At 38.2% G+C, this 11,798-nt stretch overlaps 1 protein-coding gene across 1 annotated transcript; it reads left to right on the top strand.

Moving 5' to 3' along the window:
* The first annotated feature begins 6,174 nt into the window (after positions 1–6,174).
* Positions 6,175–11,440, top strand: LOC141155576 (uncharacterized). Its single transcript, XM_073642445.1, has 4 exons — positions 6,175–6,265; positions 7,950–10,343; positions 10,433–10,539; positions 11,375–11,440. Exons 1-4 carry the CDS (start codon positions 6,205–6,207, stop codon positions 11,438–11,440), a joined length of 2,628 nt encoding a protein of 875 aa, XP_073498546.1. The 5' UTR covers positions 6,175–6,204.
* Positions 11,441–11,798: the final 358 nt, after the last annotated feature.

Here is an 11,798-nt window from a genome sequence, read left to right as displayed (position 1 = left end):
ATCGTTTTAGTGATTGATCCATTAACACAGGTGTGGGTGTTGATGAGGACAGGGCTGGCGATCAATCAGTCATGATTAAGTAAGAATGACATCACTGGACACTTTAAAAGGAGGCTGGTTCTTGGTATCATTGTTTCTCTTCAGTTAACCATGGTTATCTCTAAAGAAACACGTGCAGCCATCATTGCACTGCACAAAAATGGCCTAACAGGGAAGAGTATCGCAGCTACAAAGATTGCACCTCAGTCAACAATCTATCGCATCATCAAGAACTTCAAGGAGAGAGCTTCCATTGTTGTCAAAAAGGCTCCAGCAAGACCAGCAAGCGCCAGGACCGTATCTTAAAACTGTTTCAGCTGCGGGATCGGACTACCAGCAGTGCCGAGCTTGCTCAGGAATGGCAGCAGGCTGGTGTGAGTGCTTCTGCACGCACTGTGAGGCAGAGACTCTTTGAGCAAGGGCTGGTTTCAAGGAGGGCAGCAAAGAAGCCACTTCTCTCCAGAAAAAACATCAGGTACCGACTGATATTCTGCAAAAGGTACAGGGAGTGGACTGCTGAGGACTGGGGCAAAGTCATTTTCTCTGATGAATCCCCTTTTCGATTGTTTGGGACATCTGGAAAACAGCTTATTCGGAGAAGAAGAGGTGAGCGCTACCACCAGTCTTGTCTCATGCCAACTGTAAAGCATCCTGAAACCATTCATGTGTGGGGTTGCTTCTCAGCCAAGGGAATCGGCTCACTCACAGTCTTGCCTAAAAACACAGCCATGAATAAAGAATGGTACCAGAATGTCCTCCAAGAGCAACTTCTCCCAACCGTCCAAGAGCAGTTTGGCGCCCAAAAATGCCTTTTCCAGCATGATGGAGCACCTTGCCATAAAGCAAAGGTGATAACAAAATGGCTCATGGAACAAAACATAGAGATTTTGGGTCCATAGCCTGGAAACTCCCCAGATCTTAATCCCATTGAGAACTTGTGGTCAATCATCAAGAGACGGGTGGACAAACAAAAACCAACAAATTCTGGCAAAATGCAAGCATTGATTATGCAAGAATGGACTGCTATCAGTCAGGATTTGGTCCAAAAGTTGATTGAGAGCATGCCAGGGAGAATTACAGAAGATTTGCCCACACACACTGTGCTGACATCACTGGGCTGGACTCTAGCCTGCACATTTTATTTAAGATATCTGTTTTTTGGGATAACTTATCACTGGTTGATCCCAGAAGCCCAAAAGTGATACCATATTTTCTATTATGATTTTACCTTCATTTAGAGACCACACATGGCATAGCTGCGATCCGTTATTCTGGTGCTCTTGTGCTACAGCTCCCTGGAGGGGCTTACGGCTACAAATAAAATAAGAATCTTGTTCCTTGGCTGACCCTGCCACTAAAAATATGGGTCCCTTTATTATCAGAATTATGGAACTTGAGCTATTCCATATTTCGTATCGGTGCCGGCATCCTGGGACCCTCTATTAAATTCCTTTTTTCGTCCTGGGACGCAAGCTTCAACAGCTACACGTAAATGTATCGCAAGCCGGTGTCTAATCATCCCCTGCCTCTGCTTGGGAAGAAAGACCCTCACATTTTAATTAGGTTCTAGCACTTCTTGGCTGGCCTTTGTTTACAGGGCACTTCTTAGGCGTGTGTTAATTGTATACAGACAGAGCTCTAAGCTCTCCTCTTGTGACAAAAGATGGATAAGGGAGGGGTCAGAGGGGCTTCAGAGGGAGAAAGAATATTTTCAATATTGCTCAATATTTCCCTGACAGAGTTGATAGCTGAATCATAGACTGAGGCCAGTGATTGGTTGAGTGGGCATCTCCGGCCATTTTCGTTGTGTCAAGGGCAGAACCAGGAAGCACAGGCTAGTACAAGAATGAGACCTATTGGGAATCTGTGAGAGTAAATACAAATGTATTATTTTTTAAAGCATTGAAGGATATTTAAGCAATTTATATTCCCCAGACATCCCCTGTAAAAACACTTGCTGTTTCCTGACTTTTACTTCTAGCTCATTACTTTTGATTTACACCTCAATGTACTCCCTGATACTGATCTTAGCTCCATTTTCTGACTTTAGGATTTTCCGTGGTTTTTCTTCCAGGCTTTGACCATCTTTTTTGGTACCTTTGCTTATCCTGACCTACTCCTCTGTTAATCAGCATGTTCACGCCTGACAATAGTGCCAATCAGTGAAGCGTTAGGAGGCTCCAATCTGCATTATTGACCTGGGAAGGTTGTGGTTGAAGAACTAGAGGGCCCCTTAGACTTCGCACCTTTCTTCTACAGTGCTGTACAAGTTGCAGAACTAGAGGTCATGGCATTGCTGAGTATCGTAACCAAAGGGGTAAATCATGGCTGGACTTTTACTTCAATCTCATTTCTGATTTAAACCTCAATATACTCGCTGATATCGATCTTGGCTCCATTTTCTGACTTTAGTCTTTCCCCTGGTTTTTCTTCCTGGCTCTGACAACTTTTTGGTATTGACCTTCGTTTGTCATAAACTACTCATCTGTGTTATCATCACGTCCTCACCTGCTAATGGTGCCAATCGTTGGTGACTACTTAGGAGGCTCCAACATGGAGCTTTGACTGGGCAAAGTTGTGGGTGCAGAATGGAACCTTCCCTGGAAGTCTACGCCCTGGTTTGACAGTGCTAAATGAGTTGCAGAACTATAGAACCCGTGCTTTGCTGAGGATCATGACTGTAAGATTATATCATGCCTGGACCTTTACTCCAACTTCATTCCTGATTTACACCTCAATGTACTCCCTGATAGTGATCGTGACTACGTCTTCTGACTTTCAGATTTCCCCTAGTTTCTCTTCCTGACTTTGACCAACATATTGGTATTGACCCGTTCCGATCCTGAACTATTCATCTGCATTATCATCACGTCCTCGCCTTACAATGGTGCCAATCGTGGACTAGTTAGGAGGCTCTAACATGGACTTTTGAATGGGAAAGGTTATGAGTGGAGAACTGAAGCGTCCCTTGGAGTCTGCACCCAGGTTCAAAAAGTTGCAGAACTACAGATCCCTCCATTGGTGAGCATCATAATGACAGAATTATTTCATGGATGGACTTTCTCTTTATTGTTTGGTTTTCTGCTGAATTTCCTGACTCACTCTCTGCTACTTCTACTTGTCATTTCCGAAGTTTTTATCAAATCCTTGACTTTATTTTACACTTATCTCCATGTTTGTGCCACCCACATCCATTCCTGTTCTTCCGGAAACCAACTGTCCTGACTCATAATGTTGGGCTGCAGGGTGTACTTACTTTCCATCAGCACGCAATCATTTCGCCTGGTGATAACTCCTTCTCTCTAAGCCTAATCCATAGAGGTTATATTTTATTCTGTCTTTACTTGCACTCTTATCCTATGAAACACCCTTGGCCTCTAACTCACACATGACACATAGTCCAAAGCGTTTGCTCTGCATCTTAGTAAATCCCTTGCAGACGTCTGTCCCACTCTCACGTGGGATCCTACAGGGGTGAGACTGGCTCCCCTCCACCAGGCTGGTGAATCATTGGTGTCATTGTTGGGTTATTATATTGTTTTACATGGTAAAGTCTCCCAGAGACGGACACCCGGACGCTAGTAGAAACCTCCTCGGTAGTGAGGTCCAGGACCACAAATGTATAACAGAAATGGTCCTAAATCCGATATGCCCACAAAAGTCGTATTCTCTATCATGTCCTCAGGGAACCGCGGATGTTTTCTGACTATTTATGTTTCATAAGGTGAAAAAATAGAAAGTTTTCTTTTATTAATTGGTCAAGAATAGACAAAGTTTACTATATGTACTGTACGTATGTTACATCCTTCACAGCACAGCTCTATCCATCTACCGACCTCATAAATAGCTGATTGACATTTACTAACATCTTTAACATCTATTTTTCTTCCAATTTTTTTCCTACAGCTGTTGGGTGGGTACATTTTGGAGGACTATTTGGTTTGAGATGTGATTTAAGAATAAGGATATGGCATTGAAACACTTAAAAAAGAATATGTGAGAGAATTATCTATCTATTATTATCTATCTATCCATATAGTTATCTATCTATCTATCCTCTATTCATCATCTATCTTTTATCTATCTAGTATCATTCTGTAATCTATTATCTATATATCTATTATCTATCATCTATCTATTTATCATCTATCTATTATCTATCTATCATTTATCTATTATCTATCTATTATCTATCATTTATCTATTATCTATCTATCTATCTATCTATTATCTATCTATTATCTATCATCTATTATCTATCTATTATCTATCTGTTATCTATCTATTATCTATCTATCATCTATCTATTATCTATCATCTATCTATTATCTATCTATTATCTATCATCTATTATCTATCTATTATCTACTGTATCTATTATCTATATGTTATCTATCTATCTATTATCTATCTATCATCTATCTATTATCTATCATCTATCTATCTATCATCTATCTATTATCTATCATCTATCTATTATCTATCTATTATCTATTTATTATCTATCATCTATTATCTATCTATTATCTATCTATTATCTATATGTTATCTATCTATCTATTATCTATCTATCATCTATCTATTATATATCTAATTATCTATCTATCTAGTATCCATCTATTATCTATCTATCCATATATCTCTATCATATCTATCTATCTATCTATCTAGTATCCACCTATTATCTATCTATCCATATATCTCTATCATATCTATCTATTATCTATCTATCTATTATATATCTATCATCTATCTATTATCTATCATCTATCTATCATCTATCTATTATCTATCTATCTATTATATATCTATCATCTATCTATTATCTATCATCTATCTATCATCTATCTATTATCTATCATCTATCTATTATCTATCTATCTATCATCTATCTATTATCTACCATCTATCTATTATCTATCTATTATCTATCTATTATCCATGTATCATCTATCTATTATCTATCATCTATCTATTATCTATCTATTATCTATCTATTATCTATGTATCATCTATCTATTATCTATCATCTATCTATTATCTATCTATCTATCATCTATCTATTATCTATCATATATCTATCATCTATCTATTATATATCTATCATCAATCATCTATCTATATATGTATATATTATCTATTATCTATCTATCATCTGCTATCTATCTATCTATCATCTCTCTATCTATTATCTATCTATCTATTATCTATCTTTGATCTATCTATTATCTATTTATCTATCATCTATCTATCTTCTATCTATCTGTTTATCATCTATTTATTATCTATTATCTATCTATTATCTATCTATTATCTATCATTTATCTATTATCTATCTATCTATCTATTATCTATCTATTATCTATCATCTATTATCTATCTATTATCTATCTGTTATCTATCTATTATCTATCTATCATCTATCTATTATCTATCATCTATCTATTATCTATCTATTATCTATCATCTATTATCTATCTATTATCTACTGTATCTATTATCTATATGTTATCTATCTATCTATTATCTATCTATCATCTATCTATTATCTATCATCTATCTATCATCTATCTATTATCTATCATCTATCTATTATCTATCTATTATCTATTTATTATCTATCATCTATTATCTATCTATTATCTATCATCTATCTATCTATTATCTATCTATTATCTATCTATCATCTATTATCTATCATCTATCTATCTATTATCTATCTATTATCTATCTATCATCTATTATCTATCATCTATCTATATTTATCATCTATCTATCTCTCAAATCGATCTAATGTCTCTTTCTTTCTCTTTCTTTCCTATCTCAGCATCTATCTATTTCACAACCTCTCATGCATGAAATCCATAAGGTTTTAGTAATGCGTTATCTCCATGTATATACACAGTCCCCCCTCTCCATAGATAAGGACTCCTAGTCACGGTTGGAGAGGTCACTTGGGTGCGGCGCTCCCTGTTTTCCCCGTTTTCACCTTTTGTATATGAGAGGTATCTGTACAGTTTACAGAAGAGATGCCTCATCCTGAGAACAGTCGTGATGTCAATATGAAGTCATCGCCCCACCCATGGAATTAATCCTGCCATATAAAACTGTATTCAGGGGCTCAGAAATCACTTTATTAAGATTGTGTGAACTGCAAGAGCTGCCATGACATCCCCAGGACTGCGCGCTGCCCCCCCGGCACTGCTGCTGCTGCTCCTCTTGGCAGGTAAGAAAATCTGCCACATTGTAGTGTGTGTCTCCTAGAAGTATATAAGAGTATATAGGAATATAGAAGGAACATATAGGAGTATATAGGAATATTTTAGCAGTATATAGGAGACTCACAGGAATATATACAAATATAGTAGGAACATAGAGCAGTATATAGGAATATTGTAGCAGTATATAGGAGTATATTGCTGCAGGCCATGAGGTCTGTGATTACAACATAATAAACCTTTATCTATATGAATGGAAGATAAGTGTAAGGTCCAGGACAGTGGAGACGATCTGGGACCATAAAGCTTCCATAACTTCCATTAGTCTTATATACGGCTCAGTGTAAAGAACAAGGAGTCCCCCAATTTAAGTGAAAGGAAATGAACTTAATGACGACACCAAAATGTGACTTTTTGATGCGGGTAAAGTAGATAAGGTGAGGTCAGGACAATCAGATCCCGTTAAGGATCACAACAAGACAAAATTGACTTTATGAAAGGATAAAAATATGTTATTTATCTTATATAAGGGTGAAAATATGCCACCGATCATACAAAGGATAAAAATATGGCAGTGACCTTATATAAGAATGTGGAATTTACTTTTTATGAGGGTAAGAATATGGCATTGACCTTATATAAGGCTGTACATATGGCAATGACCCTATATAAGAGTGACAATGAGGCAGTGACCTTATATAAGGGTGAGAATGTGGCAGTGACCTAATATAAGGATGAGAATATGGCATTGACCTTATATAAGGGTGAGAATGTGGCAGTGACCTTATATAAGGTTGAGAATGTGGCAGTGACCTTATATAAGGGTGAAAATATGGTATTGACCTTATATAAGGGTAAGAATGTGGCAATGACCATATATAAGTGTGAGAATGTGACAGTGACCTTATATAAGGGTTAAAATATGGCATTGACCTTATATAAGGGTGAGAATGGGGCAGTGATCTTATATAATGGTGAAAATATGGCATTGACCTTATATGAGGGTGAGAATGTGGCACTGACCTTATATAAGGGTGTATATATATGGCATTGTCCCTATATAACAGTGACAATAAAGAATTGATCTTATATGAGGGTGAGATTGTGGCATTGACCCTATATAAGTATAGGATATGGCATTGACCTTTTATAAGAGTGAGAATGTCCCATTGACCGGATAAATGAGTAAAAATATGTCAGTGACCTTATATAAGGGTGAAGATGTGAGATTGACCCTGTGGAGGACATTGAACTTGCACTTTTATAGGGCTGTACATACAGCATTAATCTTACCAGAGGAGGAGTAAAAAACAAATAGCCTCCATGCAGAGGATCATATCTGCAAGCTCAGTAGTGCCAATCAGCCGTGTACGGGAAACATATGAGGTTCTGTAATGAACTATATTTTTGACCAAATGTCTCCATAACGAGCCCCAGATAGATCTGTCCTTTTGCCTCCATAGGATCACATTATGGACCTACTATCTCAAAATGTTCTTATACATAGGTGGAAGAGTTGGGTTTGGTGTCATCAGAATTTATGCTGTGGGAATATATTGGGGACATGGTATAAGACACTAAAGGGATGTTCTGGTTTAGAAAACCTGTGTATTTCATGGCTTACATCGATGGGTAACACTTATATTGTCAGCGAACATAGGTGGGTGTCTCACACTTTGTCACTTTTTACAGGGCAGAATACTGAAGCCCAGTCACTTGGATCCCTGATCAGCACTATCAGCAGCTTAATATTTCCCAGAACTACTGACGCTCCGGAAATTCTAATAACCAGTAGTCAACCAGAAGAGGCAACAACAGATTACTACTTTACGGAAACCACTCTAATCTTTGCTGAAACCAGCAGTCAACCAGAAATGACCACCAATATAAATACTCTGCCGTCTAAGGGAACCAGTAGTCAACCAGAAGGGACAACAAAGACATCTGTCTCCATTACCAAGAGCAGCAGTCAACCAGTAGAGTCCACTTCTAGGAGTTCTATTTCCTTTACTGAAACCAGTTTAAAACTAGAAGAGAATACAACTATACCATTGTCAACAGCAAGCAATACTGAACCAGATGGGACATTGCATACAGGAACACCTTCTGGTACAGAAAGTAGTAGTAAAATAATACCAACCATTAACCTATCAGACAGCACCAGGATATCTCAGGAACCCACAACTGCAAGTACAAAACTCACCACAACATCAACCTATACACAATCAACAAGTACACAATCAGCACTGTCCACTACCTTTTTACCATCAAGCACAACATCTTCCAGAACCTCTTCTCCGATGCTTACTAGCATGATGACAAATAACTCATCACCTAATAGCGATCCATCTATGTCAACACCTAGTTCAATAACAAACTTACCCTACCACACAAGCATCCAAACAACCATTATCAAAACTGATTCAAAATCAAGTATCACGATCACTGCCTCTTCTAATATAGTACCATCAATAGTAAATACCACTAGCCCATCTACTGCTTCAAACGAAAGCTCAACTACATCCGTTGTCACGTCAAGGATCAACAATAACAGTGCCCATCCACCATCCTCAAATCAACCATTAGTAAGTAATAGCACAACTATGTCTACTGGTACATCACCACCATTCCCAACATCAACTAATCATACAGAGACATTTTCCGGTACATCAACATCATCTACTATAATGAAGTCCTCTACTCAAGTAGGAGAAACTGGTACTCAGTCAGTATTATACAGTAGCCCTCTTGCTCCTAACATTACTAGTGCACAGACTATGGTACCCAGTGTTCCTCTGATAACGACTAATGTCTCACCAACATCAACCACTTCCCAATTGGGATCAACCTTGAGTCAACCATCCTCTCGAAACAACTTAGATACATCTCCTGTTACATTAGCAAGTAGTATAATCCCAGAATCTTCGAGTATTGTCACACCAAATTCTATAACTGATAAAGTCACACAATCAAGTCCATGGGTTTCAACCAAAGACATAATGGTGACTTCTTCTATCGATGGTAACCAATCAAGGATTGATAGCACAACAGAATTTCCTAGCACCAGTCATCATACTACCCTGACTAATTCATCAACCACTTCAAATTTAACTTCTGAAAATAAAAGCAGCTTCACCACATCTTTTGGTAATGATACCAGCAACCCACCTACCCATGCTAACATCACAACAACACTGTTCAACAGTGGTATTACAAACCAGGCAGTTGTGAGTGACACAACGACAACTTCAGACCCAACAACATCCAGCATCACCACGATCAACATCTCAGATGTTACCAAGAAAAATACATTTTCTAGTTCTTCGACAACAACTACAAGTCCAGTGTCTTCTTTTGTTAATTTTACAGGTGACTCTGGTATGTCTTCTTCTGCAACTACGAGTTCTCCTACTACTTTTACCAATATAATCTCATCTTATAATAATATAAGTATCACGCCAACTCCAAACAGCAGCGCAGTAACATCTTTAAGTAATAGTACCAGTACGACATTATTGGACTTGGGAAGCTCTACACAAGCGTCAGTTCCACCTGCAGCCACTGATATGGTAACTTCATCCAAAAATGGAACCAGTATTCAGCCAGTATCCACAAGTAGCATGGCACCGGTTTCCAGCCGATCTACTGTCACCAGTAGTCCCCCATCTGACATAACTAAAACAGCCTCACCTTCCATGTCATCAACACTCAATATTACAATGGTTTCTTCTAGTGAAACCTCAAGTGTCCATTTAACTTCACCAAGCAGCACAACAGCCTCAGACACTGGTGTTTTCAGTAGCTCAACCATTACTTTAAATAATACTTCACCTATCTCATCAGTGTCAACATCATCACAAAGAACCACAACGAACTTGACAAATAACTCAGTGGTTCCAACTAGCAGCACATCTATATCTTCCAGCAACCAGACATTTTCTACGACACCTTCACCTTCTACCATAATTGGCTTCAGCACGGATACAAAGCATTCTTCAACAGCAGTCACTAACTCTGGTTCTTCGTCTCAAGTGACCCACTCCTCCTCATTCACCAAAATCCAAAGCACCCAAGGCCAGAATTCCGGTAAATTAATAGATCAATAGACAGACAAATGAGATTTAGAAGGAAAATAGATAAGTGTGAGATAATCCACCACTTGATTCTTCTTTCAGTGGCCACAACCAATGGCTCCACCAATTTCTTGGCTCCATGGAAAATCATTCTCATCTCTTTGGCTGTTGGCATCGGAACTTTTGCTGTTGTTGGAGCAACATTATTTGTAAGTCTTTATCTAAGTTAAGTAACAATAGGCAAGCAGTGCAATTGGGAAGATTTTTTACTAAAAATGTCAAACCCTCAGTGGTTGTTGGGGGGGGGGTCATATTCAGTTTTTGGAACTGCTAATATTAAGGCTGGGTTCATACAGGCGCATTACAAAGTCCTTATACTCATGGGTCTCCTGAGCCGAACTTAGCCTCATATGTGTCTATGAGGCTGTAAGTTTTGGCCGGGAAACTCAAGATCAATCTGGTCTTTGTGGTCCATAGACCGTGAAACACTCTTGTCTGAACTTGGCCTAATTCTGCTTCACCGAGGGGATGCATATGACCATGCATGAAGGGGTATTGCTCCAATTATTTCACTCTATGGTTACTACCTTCCCCTGGAGTACTTCTCCTCTCTCCCTATTGAACCAGACCCTTACCAATTCAGATCTTGATTCATTTTGGGGAACCAGTAAAACCCATCAACACTTGAATAGATGCCCTTAGACCATGGCAGATGAAACCTAAAATCTACAGATGAGTCCAGCAGTAACATTCGAAAAATTTTGACACAGACTCCAGTTTCTCACGACATTATTGCGACATGCTAACAAAACCATAGACAATCCTCAATTTACATGGCAACCACCGGCAACGTGTGGACACATAAAGGATGAACATCTCCCGACAGAGTGTCGTGAAATTAGTTTTTGGGGGTTATTTATTAAAGCTGGTCAGTACATATTTGCCTTTGATTTATTAATATAACCATAATATTGACTTCATCATGTGATACCTAATTAATATTTTTTAAAAGACAAATTTCTAACTTTTACATTTCTTTTACAGGCAATATACCATATCCAAAGACTTAAAGGAATGAACCGCTATGTTGTTTCCCGCTCCTTTATTTAAGTTGCTGACGTGAATACTTCAAATCAACAGTATTATGTCCATGGAGTTTTGGCATATACTGCCACTACTGGCCAGTGAGAGTATTACATCATGTCGTAGATGACTGTTACTGATTTTTTGGAATCACATATTATGTATTTATTTAGGAGATTACTCGACAAAACTGGCGCCCTATGGCCACTGTGTGTGTTATAGATGCTCCGCAATATAGAAGGCAGTGTGAGGGTGACATCCAGTGGTTGATGTCTTTATTACATATGTTATATTTTGTCTTTTTTTTTTTTCTTATAACCAGTCTGGGGTGATATGATGAAAGCATTTTTTGCTGAACTGATAACCGAAGTGATGCAGCATTGCT

This window comes from Phyllobates terribilis, unplaced genomic scaffold (assembly GCF_046119375.1).
Source record: "Phyllobates terribilis strain yellow unplaced genomic scaffold, ASM4611937v1 Scaffold_7__3_contigs__length_470593459, whole genome shotgun sequence".
Classification (NCBI taxonomy): Eukaryota; Metazoa; Chordata; class Amphibia; order Anura; family Dendrobatidae; genus Phyllobates; species Phyllobates terribilis.
The sequence above is the reverse complement of the archived record's forward strand: the minus strand, read 5'-3'. Positions and strand labels throughout refer to the sequence as shown.